Source organism: Quercus suber, unplaced genomic scaffold, assembly GCF_002906115.3.
Source record: "Quercus suber isolate HL8 unplaced genomic scaffold, Cork oak 2.0 scaffold_111, whole genome shotgun sequence".
In the NCBI taxonomy this organism is placed as follows: Eukaryota; Viridiplantae; Streptophyta; class Magnoliopsida; order Fagales; family Fagaceae; genus Quercus; species Quercus suber.
In genome coordinates, this window is record NW_027069576.1 from 213,790 (window position 1) to 233,594 (window position 19,805).

General features: G+C 34.2%; 1 protein-coding gene across 1 annotated transcript; it reads left to right on the top strand.

The window, feature by feature from the left end:
* The first annotated feature begins 13,020 nt into the window (after positions 1-13,020).
* Positions 13,021-18,348, top strand: LOC112004806 (putative receptor-like protein kinase At3g47110). Its single transcript, XM_065775418.1, has 2 exons — positions 13,021-15,793; positions 17,610-18,348. Exons 1-2 carry the CDS (start codon positions 13,117-13,119, stop codon positions 17,981-17,983), a joined length of 3,051 nt encoding a protein of 1,016 aa, XP_065631490.1. The 5' UTR covers positions 13,021-13,116; the 3' UTR covers positions 17,984-18,348.
* The last annotated feature ends 1,457 nt before the right edge of the window (positions 18,349-19,805 follow it).

Genomic DNA, 19,805 nt, shown 5'->3' on the forward strand with positions numbered 1-19,805 from the left:
AGTTTATTTGTATTTATGATAGACAATTGATTGATAAATGATATTCAAATTGGAGGTTTTTCAATATTTAGATACTGATTCCTAACACCTTAGTGCTGATAATTAGGGTTTATCCTCTAATTTTCTTATTCTTTTTATTTTCTCTTGATTGTTCTGCATCACAATTTGTACTTTTGTTTCCTGGCATTAAGAAAGAGATTGGAATGGTTTATTTGGACTCTTGACTGTTACGAACCGAATTTTATTACATAACATTAGAAATTGATTTTGTTTATGGTTGTCTGCGAACTAAAGAGAAACGCATAGAGGTTAGATATTTAGATGACTCATGCTCTCCAAGCCTTGACCGAGTATAGGATGTGATATATATATATATATATATATAAGGAATAAATGCTATGTACCATTTTTTGTGCTTCATTTTATACCAATGACCAATCATCCGTATACATAAAGACATTTCTATTATAAAGTCGATCAATCAAAGCGACATCCACTAAAGAGCTAACCCAATTAGCAACCCATTGCGGACCCCGTGCTTCGCAGTGATAAGAAATTCTTGAAAGTACAATGCAACTTCTGGAAATGAAATGTTTCTCCTATACTAACCAAAATTGAATGGTTCAAACAACCTCCAAAGTCTCCATTAAAGATCCTAATGTTCCACCAATCAAGAAAATATAAGTGTGGCAACAAAAGATTTGGTCATGAAGCACTGAAATAAAAGGGCAGTGGTTTGAAAATGTCGACACTACTGTAGCACTACGCACAACTGCTACCACCAACAATTTGACTGGTTCATCTATCCAAACCGCAATTATATCCATAGCTCAGTTTTAACCACCATTCTCTAATGTCACCACTAATAATATCATGCACTATCCCCTGAAACTGAAAGATGAAGACTTAAGTAGTTGAGAAATGGAGGAAAAAGGGATCACAGGAAAAGATTTTTCAATTGATCATTGTGGGCTACTTTTTTATTGTCCCAGGGAAACTATTTGCGTACTCCTTGGGAAACTTTTGCAGTCCCACATCGAAGACAACTCCTCCCACTTGCTGCCGTATAAGCGTGAGTCGAAGGAGTAGTGTACCGACTCGACCGGAACCGACCCGTCACGACCGAATTGACACCTCCGACGGGTCGGTGACGGTTCCCAACCTTCAAAACCCGACTCCGGCGAGTCGAGTGGTGGGTTTCGTCCTCAAAAACCCGAGCTACCTGACCCGCCCGACAAAACCTCAAAGAAGGGCGAAATCCGGCGACAATATGGCGCTTCTCAGCTTTGATCCGGCCACGTTTGGCCTTCGTTTACTCAGATCTACTCAAATCCTCACTCAGATATGCTTAAATCCAGCGAAGCTAGCCCAGATCTACTCAAACTCGGCCAAACTCTAGTAAGCCCGACTCTAACTTGGCCAAATCTCAGCCATATTTCCATAGATCCGGCGAGTTATCGGCCAAATCTCATTAGATTCGGCCAGATTTAACGAGATCCGGCCAGATTTCAGCCAAAATCCGACAATATTGGAAAACCTAAAACCTACCGATTCTCACCCGAAAATCGATACTACCCGACCTGGTCGATCTGAAACGTTATTCAGGTCGGTTGCGGGTCGAAATATTTCCCACCCAATAAGGTTGGGTCGAGTCTGGGTTGGGCACAAACCCGACCCGTGGACAACTCTACTTGGCTATGAGATCGGGATTTCCATGGAATGAAAAATATGATTATTTCTATGTATTACCAGGGCTTGAATCCTAATATTTCTTTCGTGTTTGGTGGAAAGTATGCTTTATACTATGGTTGATGCAATTCAAGTTTCATAGCAAATGGAAGAAGAGTTTAAAAAGAAAGGCTTAATGAGAGCCCAGTGGCAAGCAATATTAGAAGTAAAAGAACAATTGTGGATGCTAATTGTGGGAGAAGTTTATTGATAAGGCTCAAGGTAATGCTTACCCTTCAAACAAGAAATTCTGTTTTGGTACTTCTTCATCGCAAGGAAGTAGTAGTTCTTATATGACATGCTTTATTACTTCTCAATTGGAATCATGTACCTTGTGTTTTTTGTTTTTTCGATAATCGTGTGCCTATGGGTTCAAAATGGAACAGCTGCAACTCGTGATACATGTACTAACTACAAACTACGTTAATGATTGCCCAATTTTTCATCTCTAGTAATTGACTAATTGTACAAAAAATTATATGTTATTTTAATTCATTTTTATGGTGTATTGTGAATCTTTTTTTTTATTTACTAAATCATTAGTAGGAGAGGAGAAGTGTATTTTGAATCATATAAATGAGATATCATTAAAAAATTTCATTGTATTGGGTTATTAATTGAACTCCAATAGTACATGATAAAATTGTAAATTGTGGGTGTAGGTCATGAAGTGATGCTAGTATGTTATTCCATGAAAAAATTTGTGTTTCTAACAAGGAAGTCGATACCGTACCGGCCGATACATACCGTACCGATTGCATATCGGTATCGAAACATTAACGTTTCGTACCGGTTTAAATACCGGCTGTACCAGCCATGTACCGGCCATACCGGCTAATTTCGGGCAATACCGACCGCTACCAGGCGTACCGGTCGGTACAGAAAAAAGTTTTTTATTTTTTTTATTTTTTAAGTTTTGTAATTTTTGAATTTTTGTTAGGGTAGAATGATAACTTATTTACATTAACTTATTAGTATTATTTGTTTTCTTAGTATGCAATGGTAACTTTTAAGTTTTTTATTTTTTATATTTCGTGTTTTTTTTTTCTTTTAATTGATACTAAAGTCTAAAATTATGAATAATTAGTTTTGAATTGAGGAAATGTTTTATGGTAAACTTTTATATTTATTATAATATATATACAAACACATACATACATATATATATATATATTTAAAAATATAAAAAATAGCGGTAAACCCAAAACGGTACACCGGTATTGACTGGTATCCGAAATATACCGTACCACTGGGCAAACCCGTACAACTTCCGGTACGGTATTGACTCCCTTGTTGAGAACATCAACAACGATAGAACTCCATCAACATTAAGAGAAGTGAAACTCCAAAGTTTCCATCTCTCTCTCTCTCTCTGGGTTTCAAGATTTGTTTAGTTCCTCTAGACTTTCTATCTATGGAGTATATCATCAACGTTAAGATTAACCATTTTCTTTGCCAAAGAAAATGGAAAAATAACTTCAAAAAGGAAAAAGATTGATAGAATTCGAAGAAAAGAGTAAATAGCTTGAAAAAGGAAAAATAAAAAATAAAAAAGTTAACAAATTGTTAAAGTTGTCATACCTTCGTGAGAATACTTTTGTTGCAATTGGAATTCATAGTATAGTTTGTTATATATAATTCAATTATCATTTATTAACGAAAGTTAAATTTTTTCTTTTAGGAGATAAGGAGCTATGTGGTACAATTTATACAGGTGTTAAAGAAATCGAAGAGTTATAACTTATGAAGGATGATATAACAATTCATTATTTTTTATTTTTTTTGTTGTATGTATAGCTACACATTAACTATAAAATGCCCATGGGTTATGTAAAGACACAATTTGAGTTCCTAGCTCAAGTGATGAATGAACTTAGGCTCAAAAAGCCCAATACAATAAATTTGTAAAGAATAGGTTGGAAAACTGGACTTTAATAAGTTGAACAACAAGTAAAATTGATTCAGGTGACAAGAAAATGAAGATAAACTGATTTAAACTAAAGAAAATCGTCATCGGCAAAGTTCGAGGAGATTAGTTCTCATATATTTCTCTCAAGTTGGATTACAGATTTAATTCTAGACTGCTATAGTGTTTTTCTCCTAATTTTTCGATCCCCTTCTCTCATTGCCTCATTTTTCTTTTATATTATCTTCCATTTTCATCTCTCCCCTCCACGTGCAGGCCAGATGGTTGGTGTTGATATTTGTCCTATTAGCAGATTCTTGAAGTTTTTGTGTAATAGCTGTAAGGCTGAAAACCACTGTTCATGTATCACTTCCACATTAATGCGGCTAAAGGATTAGCTGTAGAGCATTCAATACAGTGATAGCAACTCTCTCCTTAAATATTTTAGGACTCCCCCTTGTCCTATGTTTCTGTAATGCTTATTTGTATCAACAGAATTTCTTGAAACGTTCCCCTGGACAGCAGACCACCCCTTCGAACCTCGGCTTTGGTTAGTCGAGGAGGCATTCATCCTCGAACCACCCTCATGGGCCTTTATGACCAAAACTAACTTCTTCATTTACTAACACGGACTCTCCTGACAATATTTACTCCTCTTCAGACGACTTCACGTTGTTAGATTGAGCCCCAGGCCCAATATATACATAGATAATGAGCTCTTGGGCCCAATAATGAGATTGTGAGTGAGATCGGCGAGATCGAGCTTGGCTGAGTGAGATTGGTGATGACTATAACCACCATTATCAACCATAACCAAAACCCAAAATCAACCAACCAACCATAACCATCGCAGAGAAAGTGACGGAAAAAAGAAAAAAGGAAAAAAAGAAAAGAAAAAGGGAGAGGTTTGAAACTACAAAACTCCAACTGGGTTTTTGTTCAAAGAGAAAGTGTGAGACAAAATAGCAGTAAAATGAACACACAAAAGTGAAAGAGAAAAAGAAGAAAAAAGGGAGAGGTGAAGATGCTGGAGAAGAAAGAAGAAGAAAAAGGGAAGAGGGAGTGGCCGAAGATAAGGAGCAGAAAGAAAGAAGAAAAAAGTAAGAGAGAGAAGAAAGAAAAGTCATAAAAGAAGAGAGAGAAAATGAATAAATTTTTTTTTTAGCATATCTATCCGTATCGTTTCAAAGATGAAATGGTACTATTCATGTGTGTCAAAATTTATAGCATTTAGAACATCTCATGGAAGGGTTTTTTGATGTTTGGTGTGTCAAATGCCAAATATTTGGCACTTGACACACCTGATGGTAATGCTTTTATAGGCATAATGTAAGAACAATTATTGTTCAATACATGAACATAAAATCATAAAAGGAGTCGTAGTAAAATATCAAACAAAATAGTGTAACTCCAAAAGGTGGTAATAAATATATTTAAATGTCAATTTACTTAGGAAAATTTTTGAGGTCAAGTTTTCACAGGGATTATAATGTAGGAGCAAAACCAAAATTATTTTAGAATTTGCATTTTCAGATTTTTGTATGTATCTCATAGGAAAATGGATAATTATGGACTTTTATCTAAATCAAGACCGGCCTAAACGTTTCAGAGGAATAAAGCAAAGTCTTCAAATTGGGTCTTTATGTTATTACTTAAATAATATTTTACTAGTATTTTATATAATAATTTTTTTTATAAAAAAAATCCATTCTTTTTACTTTTTAATATGATTTTTTTTTTTAGAAAATGCTAAAGTTATAACAAATTTTATTATAAATTGATGTTGTAATGGATGTGATTAGTGACATGAGGCTTACAAAAATGCTAGAGATATTATAAAATTTACAACATGAGAATTACAAAGATATATCACTATTCACAAAAATTCATTCAAAAATGCATTTAATAGTTTGTTGAAGTCCACTTATCATATTTATTGTCACATCAAATTATAAAAGTTATGTTGTAAAATTTATAGTATTTTTAACATTTTTTTTATTTGAATTACTTGTGATTAGTAACACGTTTATTTGTAAGACCTATTTATTTAAATTTGTCTTATCTCTATTTCTAGCATTACTTAATTTTTTGAGCCTTCTTAATAGTGAAAAAAAAATGTAAACTAAAATTTTTTTTTAATATCTCCCAAAAATATTTTTAAATTTTTTTTTCCCCCTCTCCCCCCCCCCCCCCCCCAAAAAAAAATTGGGGCCTTTCTCTAGTAGGGGGTCCTAGGCAATGGCCTAAGTGACCCAGGCCTAGGGCTGACTCGAATTCGAATATGGATTAGATTTGAGATTACATGAGGATTAGTATTTGAGTTCAGTTATGATTAGTTTTCATTAGTTGTTATTTTTTATCTCTTTATTTCTTGGAAGCTCTAGCTCTACATAAGAGCCTAGTTTATTTGTATTTATGATAGACAATTGATTGATAAATGATATTCAAATTGGAGGTTTTTCAATATTTAGATACTGATTCCTAACACCTTAGTGCTGATAATTAGGGTTTATCCTCTAATTTTCTTATTCTTTTTATTTTCTCTTGATTGTTCTGCATCACAATTTGTACTTTTGTTTCCTGGCATTAAGAAAGAGATTGGAATGGTTTATTTGGACTCTTGACTGTTACGAACCGAATTTTATTACATAACATTAGAAATTGATTTTGTTTATGGTTGTCTGCGAACTAAAGAGAAACGCATAGAGGTTAGATATTTAGATGACTCATGCTCTCCAAGCCTTGACCGAGTATAGGATGTGATATATATATATATATATATATATAAGGAATAAATGCTATGTACCATTTTTTGTGCTTCATTTTATACCAATGACCAATCATCCGTATACATAAAGACATTTCTATTATAAAGTCGATCAATCAAAGCGACATCCACTAAAGAGCTAACCCAATTAGCAACCCATTGCGGACCCCGTGCTTCGCAGTGATAAGAAATTCTTGAAAGTACAATGCAACTTCTGGAAATGAAATGTTTCTCCTATACTAACCAAAATTGAATGGTTCAAACAACCTCCAAAGTCTCCATTAAAGATCCTAATGTTCCACCAATCAAGAAAATATAAGTGTGGCAACAAAAGATTTGGTCATGAAGCACTGAAATAAAAGGGCAGTGGTTTGAAAATGTCGACACTACTGTAGCACTACGCACAACTGCTACCACCAACAATTTGACTGGTTCATCTATCCAAACCGCAATTATATCCATAGCTCAGTTTTAACCACCATTCTCTAATGTCACCACTAATAATATCATGCACTATCCCCTGAAACTGAAAGATGAAGACTTAAGTAGTTGAGAAATGGAGGAAAAAGGGATCACAGGAAAAGATTTTTCAATTGATCATTGTGGGCTACTTTTTTATTGTCCCAGGGAAACTATTTGCGTACTCCTTGGGAAACTTTTGCAGTCCCACATCGAAGACAACTCCTCCCACTTGCTGCCGTATAAGCGTGAGTCGAAGGAGTAGTGTACCGACTCGACCGGAACCGACCCGTCACGACCGAATTGACACCTCCGACGGGTCGGTGACGGTTCCCAACCTTCAAAACCCGACTCCGGCGAGTCGAGTGGTGGGTTTCGTCCTCAAAAACCCGAGCTACCTGACCCGCCCGACAAAACCTCAAAGAAGGGCGAAATCCGGCGACAATATGGCGCTTCTCAGCTTTGATCCGGCCACGTTTGGCCTTCGTTTACTCAGATCTACTCAAATCCTCACTCAGATATGCTTAAATCCAGCGAAGCTAGCCCAGATCTACTCAAACTCGGCCAAACTCTAGTAAGCCCGACTCTAACTTGGCCAAATCTCAGCCATATTTCCATAGATCCGGCGAGTTATCGGCCAAATCTCATTAGATTCGGCCAGATTTAACGAGATCCGGCCAGATTTCAGCCAAAATCCGACAATATTGGAAAACCTAAAACCTACCGATTCTCACCCGAAAATCGATACTACCCGACCTGGTCGATCTGAAACGTTATTCAGGTCGGTTGCGGGTCGAAATATTTCCCACCCAATAAGGTTGGGTCGAGTCTGGGTTGGGCACAAACCCGACCCGTGGACAACTCTACTTGGCTATGAGATCGGGATTTCCATGGAATGAAAAATATGATTATTTCTATGTATTACCAGGGCTTGAATCCTAATATTTCTTTCGTGTTTGGTGGAAAGTATGCTTTATACTATGGTTGATGCAATTCAAGTTTCATAGCAAATGGAAGAAGAGTTTAAAAAGAAAGGCTTAATGAGAGCCCCAGTGGCAAGCAATATTAGAAGTAAAAGAACAATTGTGGATGCTAATTGTGGGAGAAGTTTATTGATAAGGCTCAAGGTAATGCTTACCCTTCAAACAAGAAATTCTGTTTTGGTACTTCTTCATCGCAAGGAAGTAGTAGTTCTTATAGTGTCATACTTGTAATGGTTTTTGGTCATGTCTTTTCAATGTCCTTCAAAGCCAGTTTTTATGTTTCTAAACTTATTTTTCCTCGTATGGTTCCTTTGTAGTGTGTTTTCCTTAAAAATCCTCATTTCTACTTGAAAATGATAGTTCTAAAAGTAGTCAAAAGGCAACAGAGGGATCTGAACCAACCTGAACTTGAAGAAGAGATATGTGAACCTCTCAATGTTAAGTACATGTGAAATTGACAAGTTTGAGGAGATTGTTACATGTGATGTGATGAACTTGCTAGTTGAAAAAGGGTCTAACAAGTGGCTAGCTTGTACAGAGCATTTGTGCATTTACTTTTGGTGTTTTGTACTATGGCTTTGGACTTGATATCAACTTCCTCAGGTACGCTTGTTGCATATAAAATAACAACAAAGTTAAATTACCTATGAAGATAACTAAATAAGTAAAGCTTTAATAATAAAACATAAACATATTAGATAAAAAAATAAATATTTAATATGAATTGCAATTCAATCTATTCAATGTTAATAGTATATCTAGCTATGGATATATTCAACTAAGGTTGTTTTTCCTTAATTTGTATGTATCTTAAAGGAAATTAGATAATTATAGACTTTTATTTGGATAGAGATTAGATTTGAGATTAAATGGAGATTAATATTTGAGTTTAGTTAGGATTAGTTTTCAGTAGTTGTTATCTTTTATCTCTATATTTCTTGGAAGCTCTAGCTCTAACAATATTCAGATCGGAGATTTTCCAATATTTGGGTGTTGATCCTTAACACCTTAGTTGTGGATGCCTAAGTTTTACTTGGTGCTAACTCCAAGCGACCCCTAAATGCTAGTTATTAGGGTTTATCCTTTAATTTTCTTATTCTTTTTATTTTCTCTTGATTGTTCTGCATCACAATTTGTACTTTTGTTTCGTAGCACTAAGAAAGAGAAACGCATAGAGGTTAGATATTTAGATGACTCATGCTCTCCCAGCCTGGACAGCTTGACCGAGTTTGGGACGTGATATATATATGAAAGGAATAAATGCTTTGTAACATTTTTTGAGTCCAAATCTTCTGCCCCACTTTTCTTGCTCCACTCTATACTCCACCAATAAATACTTGCCACGTGTTCACCTAATTAATTAAATACTACTATCAATTAATAACTGTAGTATTAATAAGTCAATAATGATAGTATTTAATTAATTAAGTGAACACGTGGCAAGTATTTATTGGTGGAGTATAGAGTGGAATAGGAAAAGTGGGACAGAAGAGTTGGACTCACATTTTTTGTGCTTCATTTTATACCAATGACCAATCATCCATAATTCCATATACATAAAGACATTTTCTATTATAAAGTCGATCAATCAAAGTGACATCCACTAAAGAGCTAACCCAATTAGCAACCCATTGCGGACCCCGTGCTTTGTAGTGATAAGAAATTCTTGAAAGTACAATGCAGCTTCTGGAAATGAAATGTTTCTCCTATACTAACCAAAATTGAATGGTTCAAACAACCTCCACAGTCTTCATTAAAGATCCTTATGTTCCACCAATCAAGAGAGTGTCAGCACTGAAATATAAAGCTCTTCGTTTGAAAATGTCGACACTACTGTAGCACTACGCACAACTGCTACCACCACCAATTTGACTGCTTCATCTATCCAAACCGCAATTATTACCATGGCTCAGTTTTCGCACCACCATTCTCTAATATCATGCACTATCCCCGAGCAGGAAATGCTTAATGATGAAAATTAATAGAATCTCACTTCCATTATGGGTCCTTGAAATGGACAAAAATTATATTAAACAAGATTATATCAAACATTTATGTTCAACAAGTATTACTGTATTAGCATGGGATTTGTTTATCAAGAAATAATGTAGGGTAGGTAGCACTGGGATTTGCATGACAGCAACTACATTTCCTCACTATTAATAAAACTGCGTTAAGTACAATTACTTAAGACATCTATTTTCCAATTTTCCTCACTATTAAATTTGATCGTGTGATTGTATTAACCAATACAATACAAAGATGATTAAATTGAACTATGTGATTTATTAATCAATAGTACCATTACGTGGTTAAAATTTAATTGGAAAATTTAATGACAACATCGAAGAAACTTTACCTAAATGTTATCTTGAAAAGAAAGCCTGTCTGTACTCTTGTTTTCTTTTTCTTGGTCTAAAAGGCCTTTTTCGCTTTAGCCAGCAATAAACAAACCTCTACGGTCAGTCTTCACTGGTTGGATCATAATAGATTATCTAGAATTACGTAATGCAACAGGTAACCGAGTTTTAAATACGAAGCTAGTACAATGTTTGCTGAAACATTTCAATCAACTTTTAGGAGCAGAAGTCTAGATGATGTTTGCTAATTGATCATGATAGACACGAGAGGTCCATTTCAATAAGAAGCAATCAAAATGACAATTATCAAATAGAACCTAACATTTTTCTAAGCGAAAATAAATTTTTGGTCTCTACATTTTAGACAAATTCTCGTTTTAGTCCTTAAATTGATTTCGCTCCTAGATCAGTCTTTGAAATTAGAAAATTGAATTTATTTTGGTTTCTACAGTCAATCTAGTAACAAAAAGCTCCTACGTAACAAACGGAGTACCCTGTTTGCTGATGTGACCATTAAAATATTATTTAAAGAAATTATTTAGCATTTTTTAAATGTCACGTCAAATTTAAATTAACAAAAAAATTTAATTTCCTCAATTATAATTTTAATTAAAAAATGAAAAACAAACAAAAATTTTACTTTTTTTAGTTTGAAAGATTGAATCTTTGTTCACCAAAAAAAAAAATGAAGCTCTCTCTCTCTCTCTCTCTCTCTCTCTCTCTCTCTCTCGGCTTTCTCTTTGGATCTAGGTTTAGAGAAAGAGATGTTACAGGGTGTTGGGTTCGACTGGGTTTGCTAGAATCTGGGCTTCTCTTCAGCTTTGTTCGGTGATCATTGGTGGGTTCGACTGGGTTTGATTAAATCTGGGTTTAGAGAAAGAGATGTTGGTGGGTGCTGGGTTTGAAGTTTGATTAGGTTTGCTAGGATCTAGGCTTTCTCTTTAGCTTTGATTAGTGATCGTTGATGGGTTCGACTAGGTTTGATTGGTGATCCTTGCTTGAGGTGGGTTTGCTAGGTGGGGGTGGATCGTTGGTTGGGATTGTAGGGTTTGTTGTTGTTGGTCTGATCAATGATCATTGCTTGTGGTGGGTTTGCTGGGTTCGACTTACTTGAGGTGGGTTTGTTGGATATGCTGGGTTCAACTTGCTTAAGCTGTGTTTTACTGGGTTTGAGATTTTTTTTTTTTTTTTAAAAAAAAAAAAAAATTGGTTGTGTTGTATTTTTGGATTGATTTGGTACTTAGGGGCTTTGGGATTTGATAATTTTGTTGGGGTTTGAGATAATGGTGGCTTTGAGATTTATGATTTTGTGTTCGAGCTGAATTTTTTGGGTTTTTGTGTGTTTGTTTCCTAAGAAATTTTTGGGTTTGCAAGTTTGTTTGCTAGGGACGAACATGAAGTTCATGTTCTTGGGGAAAAGAAGAAATGTTCTTACTAAGAAAAAAGAAAGTAAAAAAAATTAATTTGATTAGATTAATGTTTATTTATTTATTTTTTAATTTTTTGATCTGACTTTTTTGTTTTAATTTTTTATTAAGTGGCATTTAAAAAATGCCAAATAATTTTTTAAATAATATTATAATATCATATTAGTGCCATGTCAGCATGAAGGGCACTCCGTTTGTTACATAGGATTTTTCTATTATTGGGTTGACAATAGGGACAAAAATATAATTGATTTTCTGATTTCAGGGACCGACCTAGGAGCAAAATTAATTTAGGGACCAAAACGAGAATTGGTCTAAAATGTAGAGACCAAAAATGTATTTTCACTTAAAAAAATGTTAGGTTCTATTTGATAATTGTCATTTTGATTGCTTCATATTGAAATGGACCTCTCGTGTCTATCATTATCAACTAGTAAACATCATTTAGACTTTTGCTCCTAAAAGTTGATTGAAATGTTTCAGCAAACATTGTATTAGTTTCGTATTTAAAACTCGGTTACTTGTTGCATTACGTGATTCTAGATAATCTATTATGATCCAACCAGTGAAGACTGACCGCAGATGTTTGTTTCTTGCTGGCTAAAGCAAAAAAGGCCTTTCAGACCAATAAAAAGAAAACAAGAGTACAGATAGGCTTTCTTTTCAAGATAACATTTAGGTAAAGTTTCTTCCATGTTGTCATTAAATTTTAACCACGCAATGGTACTATTGATTAATAAATCATATAGTTCAATTTAATTATCTTTGTATTGTATTGGTTAATGCAATCACATGATCGAATTTGATTTTCTGATTTTAGGGACTGACTTAGGAGCAAAATGTAGGAACCAAAAGTGTATTTTCCCCTTTATATTTATTTATTATTTTTTATATGGCCATTGCTTTCCATTCCACAAGCAGAAGTCGCCTTTAAGCTTAGTTTTTAAGTCAATTTATATGACAAAGGATGAAACCAACATTTCGTTTGTGGGCCAAGCTATATCTTCTGACAATTTTGGGGACCTCTCAAAATCCACCCTAAACTATCTAGTGGATTTTTCAATTAAAATAAAAAATATATATATATATATATATTTTTTTTGAGAATATGTCAAGTGCCTTCAGATTTTTTGGGGTTGAAATTGAGGAATACTGAACATGAGATAAACAAAAACAAAAAAAAATGTGGGTTAAAACTAAAAAATAGTTATTCTCATGAATAATTTGAGCAGAAAAAGATTGACTACAAAGTTAAAGCTAACGACAATAGATAACTTATTTGGAAAATTTTCAATATATATTATGAATTGCAAAATAGAGCAAGCAGACAACTCAAATCAAATCCACATCATTTGTAGAATCACAGATTAATTAGTATGAGCAGTACCCAACTAAAAGGTTGCTTAGTTTGTTCTCTATATATTCGCGTAAGACTTCCTGCCTATGTTAGTGTCTCTCTCTAAAGAAGCTAATTTCTTCCTCCCAGATGGATCATCTGCTTATGAATACACAACCACTCTTCTCACTAACCTACCATGCCATCTTTCTTCTGTTCCTCTCCTTATGGGTCTCAAAATTTTCCTTAGCTACCACACTTCCAAACGAAACTGATAAACTTGCACTGCTTGAATTCAAGTCCCACATAGATAGCCCACTTAATGTCCTGGCTTCTTGGAATGACTCTTTCCATTTCTGCCACTGGGTTGGGGTCACTTGTGGCAACAAACACCAAAGAGTCATCAGTTTGGACCTAAAAAACAAAAAGTTGGTTGGCACCATATCACCCCACATTGGAAATCTTTCTTTCCTTCAATCCCTCGACCTTGCAAATAACTCTTTCCATGGTGGAATTCCCTCAGAAGTTGGTTATTTGACCAGGGTTCGAAATTTGAACCTGAGTTATAATCCAATATTGGGAGGGGAAATTCCAGTCAATCTTTCTCACTGTTCCAACCTACAGTATCTTGATCTCAAGTACAACGATTTAGTACAAGGAATCCCTTCAGAACTTGGCTTTTTGTCAAAACTTCAAATACTAAATCTTGAAAGCAATCATCTAAGTGGAAGGTTCCCACCTTCTATGGGGAACTTGTCCTCTCTCCAAAATCTTGGGTTTGCATATAACAATTTGGAGGGAGAAATCCCAAATACAGTAGGCCAGATGAAAAGCTTGACATCTTTTTATGTAGAAATAAATCATCTTTCTGGTGTGTTTCCACCTTCCCTATACAATTTATCATCGCTCACAAATATTGCCTTGACTAATAACAACTTCACTGGTAACCTCAACCCTGACTTGGGCATTGTTCTTCAAAATCTCCAGATACTTTGGATAGGAGCAAACCAATTTACAGGAACCATTCCAGTTTCGTTGTCCAATGTCTCAAACATTCACTATCTTGATCTTGGTAATAATTATTTCACAGGAACCATACCTATGAGTTTTGGTAATCTGCGAAATCTTCGATGGTTTGGTGCTTTTAATAATCTTCTTGGAAATTATTCAGTTCATGATTTGAGTTTTCTGAGTTCTTTGAACAACTGCAGCCAGTTAGAGCTTCTGTCTGTCAGCGACAACCAGTTCGGAGGTGACCTGCCTAACTCTATAACAAACCTCTCAATCCAATTATTACGGTTTCGGCTAGACGGCAATTCTATTGGTGGGAGCATACCTACACAAATATCAAATCTTGTTAGCCTAACTGAACTTAGCCTGGGAGCTAACATGTTAACAGGTAATATTCCATCTTCAATTGGAAAGCTCTCAAACTTGCACGCTTTGTACTTGTATGAAAACAAATTGACTGGGGAGATCCCATCTTCCTTTGACAACATGACAAAATTGCTATACCTCGATATGGAGAGTAACAGCTTAGAAGGGAGCATACCACCGAGTCTTAGTAGGTGCAGCCACCTGCAAAAGGTAATCCTTTGCCATAATAAATTAAATGGCACCATACCGAAGCAACTTCTTGGCCTTCCTCTAGTCCAAATTAATGTGTCTCATAACTCCTTGACCGGTTTTTTACCACCAGATTTTGGAAACCTGAAAATTCTTGTTGCACTAGACGTTTCATACAACAAATTTTCCAAACAGATTCCAACCCAGCTAGGGGCGTGTTTGGCCTTAGAAACACTTTATATGCAAGCAAACTCCTTTGAAGGAACCATTCCCGACTTAAGTCAATTAGAAGGTATTCAATATCTTGATCTCTCTAACAACAACTTGTCAGGCCAAATCCCAAGGTATATGATTAATTTTCCCATGCAAAATTTGAACCTCTCTTTCAACAATCTTGAGGGGGAGGTACCTATAGAAGGGGTCTTCAGAAATGCTAGTGCAGTTGAAGTCAAAGGCAACACTGGTCTTTGTGGGGGGATCCAAGAGCTACATTTGCAAGCATGCCCCAAGAAACCTAGAAAGCATTTTGCTTTAAAGTTGAAACTGGCAATAAGCATTGCAGTTGCTTTCTGCTTGACGTTATTTTCTTTGATTGCTCTTTCCTGGTTGAAAAAGTCGAAGAAGAAATGCCTTTCCATTTCCACCTTTGGACCCTCCTACCAAAAGATCTCTTATAAAGGATTACGCAATGCAACTGATGGATTCTCTTTGAAGAATCTGATTGGAACAGGAAACTTTGGTAGTGTCTATAAAGGAAAACTTGGTCTAGATGAAACAATTGTTGCAGTCAAGGTACTCAATTGTCAAAAGCAAGGAGCCTCCAAGAGTTTCATTGCTGAATGTGAAGCCTTGAGGAACATCCGGCATCGAAACCTCGTTAAGATTCTGACTGCTTGTTCGAGTATTGATTTTGAGGGCAATGATTTCAAAGCTTTAGTCTATGAGTTCATGCCAAATGGAAGCTTGGAGATGTGGTTACATTCTGAAGATGGAGTCAAGCAACTGAGAAGTTTAAACCTTCTCCAAAGAATCAACATTGCAATAGATGTGGCTTCGGCTTTGCTTTATCTTCATCGTCACTGCCAAACCCCTATTATTCATTGTGATATAAAGCCAAGCAATATTCTTCTTGATGATGATATGAATGCTCATATAAGTGATTTTGGTTTGGCTAGACTCCTTTCAAAATCTGGGAAGGAAGCTTTTCTTAATCAATTAAGCTCAGTAGGGATAAAGGGAACTATCGGATATGCTGCTCCAGGTAATGTATCATGATTTCGCTCAAATTGTAAAAATATTAACATATAATGAATGCATCAATAATTAAAACAACTAGTCGCAGACCCACGCTATGCGTAAGAATATATAATTACTTTGTAATGTGGTATAATATATAATTAATTCTTTAAAAAATATACTGAAGATAATTTTTTCTCCTTAAAAATTGAAATATTTCTAAAAGTATTTTCCATCTCTTTATCTCTACAAATATATCATTCTATTATTATGAGTTTTTTTTTTTTTTTTGGGAAAAAAGTTGGGTGTATTATGTTTTCCTTTTTTATTTCTACAACTAAATATTTTTAAGTTTCAAATTAATTTCACATTTCAAATTAATTATTTAAATTTCTCATTTTCTTAAGGGGATTGTCATGTTAATCAAATCTCATTGTAAATTTAAAATTAATATTACTCAAATAATTGATAGGCACATTCAAATATTACAATTTTTCTCTTTAATTATTAAATGTTATCTTATTGCATCATAAAGAATTTAAAATAGTATATAAGAATTTTTTTTTTTTTTTTTGATCTCTTTGATTGTTAAATGTTATCCTATTCTATTATAAAGAATTAAAAATAGTATATAAGAATATAATATTATTCTATAAATAATTAAAAATAGTATATAAAATATAATATTATTCTATTACATAACATGATTTGGATAGTTTGGTATTTATTATTATATCTTTTATTTTATTTTTCTTCTCATCTTATTTTACTTAAATTCAAGTAAATAAAATTTTCAAATTCTCACTTCCAAAATATTTAAGAATTAACTCAAACCAAAATTATAAGAGGGAGAGAGAGTATATGTGATGAGAAACTCACAAAACACACCACCAAAATGCGTCGCCCTAAAGTAGAGTTGTAAAAAAGAATATATATATATATATATATATAGAGAGAGAGAGAGAGAGAGAGAGAGAGAGAGAGAGAGAGAGAGAGAGAGAGAGAACAATCACATATTCTAGGAGAGAATTTGAGAGAGTTAGCAAAATTATATATAAAATAAGGTGAGTAGAAGAATATTCAAAAGAAAATGCATAATTGTAAACAACAAATTATCCAAGCTATGCTATGTAATAAAATAACATTATGTCAATATATAAAATCATTGGATAACATTTAACAATCAAATAAAATAAAATAAAAAAGATAGCAAATTAAAATATAACCAAATGCATCAACTCAAAGTAGAGTTCAACAAAAAAATTTTAATCAACCTAAATTAGATGTGCAACAAAGAATTAAAAATTCACCAAAAGAACGAAAAAAAAAAAGAGAGAGAGAGAGTAGAGAGAGAGAGAGAGAGAGAGAGAGAGAGAGAGAGAGAGAGAGAGAGTATTCACCTGTTTGTGTCCGCAAAATATAGATAGTAGGGAAGAGAGAAAAACAAATATTTATAGTAAAAAAAAGGGGAGAAGAAGAGTCAAAATAAAAGGAATATGAAGGGATGGAGGAATTGAAAGGTTAAGGTATAGAGTAGTGGAGAGATAAAAAGGTAAAAGTGGGGGAAATGTTGGCGGAAGAGTCATTGTAAGGTTATAAATTAATAAGGAGAAAGATAATTAAAAGAGAGAGAGAGAAAATGTTAGAAATAAGTGGATGATGTGGCCGCTGATATGGCTCAATAGGAGTGCAGTAACAATAAATACTACGCTTTAACTTTTAGATATATATAGATGATGCCCATTATAGAATATTTACACACGCCTTCACAAAATCACTAGTTTCATAGCATTGAGTAAAAAATTGTTCTTAGTGTATGAAAGTGCTCTAAATTTTTGCAGAGTATGGAATGGGTAGTCAACTTTCAACTAATGGGGATGTGTACAGCTTTGGGATCCTCTTATTGGAGATGCTAACTAGAAGAAGACCCACTGATAAATTGTTCAAAGATGACTTGAACCTTCACAACTTTGTTAAGTTGGCATTGCCGGGACGAGTGATGGAGATTGTGGACCATTCAATTTTCAACGAAGTAGGAGAATATGATAACATGGTTACAAGTTGGAGTGACTGGACAAGTAGACACACTGAATGCTTGATATTGGTCTTTCAAATTGGACTTGCATGTTCAGCAGAATCTCCAATAGACAGAATGGACATAAGCAGAGTAGCCCTAGAATTGCTTTCAATTAAAAGGCAAATTCCTTTGGACTGAAACTCTTGAAATGAAAGTCCATAGCTGATGGCACAATCATAGTGTGGTTAGAAGAAGAATATCATCTTTGGAAGCCTAACATTATAGGCAAAGTCCAAGAATAAGAATAGGTATCCATAGTAGTTAATTAAGTTTCTATATTTTATTTAGTTATTCTATAGTCAAGGTATTTTAGTAATTATATAATTGTTGGGTATGGGCCAGGGTTTTCTTCTACTAATAAGTAAGTCTTATTTAATTAATGGGTCTATATGTAAGGGTTTTTGTTTAATTCAATTAGTAAGTTGCACCTGTAATACACAGATAATATTGTAATGTTTTATGTAAGATGGTTTTGAAGAATTTTGTACATATATTATAACATAATTGTTATAGAACTTTTTTAGTAAAGAGTTCTTCATAAGGCCCTTTTGGATATACACCACTGTAAGTTTCTTTAAAAAACCTTCTCCCTTCTCCCTCTGTGTGTGTGTGTTAAAAATACTTAGTATTATAAAAAAAAAATGTCCATCATAAGAAGCAACAAATAAAATAAAATAAAAATTACCTGTAGTCCTAATTCTCCTAGGAGAAGTCAAGCGTTTTATTTATATAAGTGTTTTATAGTATTCAAATAAGCAAGAATTCATTCTTAAAATTATGGAGTGTTTTAAGTATTGAAGCATATTGACGTTAGAGTTCTTTTCTCCTCTCTCTCTCTCTTCTTTCTTTTTTCTTTTCTTTTCTCGGGTACTATTCACAAGCGTTATTCATGTTATTGTTCATTGTTCACATATATATTTTTCAATCTATTTATGTTTCTTTCTTCTCTTTTCAATCCTAAATCAAATCATTTCTCTTGAACCTTTCCCACTTTTTTCTACATTAATTCGATATTAGAGCTAAAGTCCAACCATAAGCTTCCTCTTCTCTTTCGTGGCTAAAATCTTCTTCAATTAGCCGCTCAACAAAAATTCTCATCCGAGATAATGGTGACTGACTAACGTGGAATTAAAGTCTAAGTTTAAGGCTTTTTCTCAAGATTACGAAGGAACTAACAAGACATTAAACCAATTATGTGAGAAGGTGAATTCAATAAAAGAAAAGCTCCAGGAATTATCCACCATGAAAGGAACCTTGGATAGGTTGCCAACCGTTGTCCATGGCAAATTTCCTGCTATGATTGATCAAGACCCCAAATCCTTTAATTCAAGTTTAGTTGTAGCCCCTATACTCCCCTCAAGTTCAATACCTTTTTCTTCCATAAATTCCTATGGACCAAGCACTAGCAAAATGCCCCCACAACAAGTACAATTCAATATTGTGCTCACACATCAAGGTGCTAATTTTATGGAGGAGAATCAACCTTATCATCCTCATGGCGTTGGAGCATTTTAATATTATTTAATTAAAATGAATTGACATTACAACATAAATATAAAGATATGAGAGCTAATATGGAAGATAAGAAGTTAGTGAAATGTTTAATCCCACATTGAAAAAAATAGAGACTCTTTTATTGTTTCTAAGTGCAAATATTGGGTTAGATACGTGCGCAAGGGTGAGGTGAAGGGAGGAGTTGTCAAAATTGAAAATTGAAAGCTCAAATAGTATAAAACACTATTGCTTGTTTAGACCTCCAATTTTAAACAAACTAAAGCTAGATTGCTTTTACCCTACTTAACTAAGTGCGGAATAAGAGTAAGTGTAATGCAATAAGGCCGGGACTAACTACTCTAGAGCATATGCATATACAATAAACAATAAGTATAAAGCATAAAGAGTAAGGGAAGAGAGATGCAAACAACAAGATAAAACTAAGACGTGTTATCGAAAAGGAAAC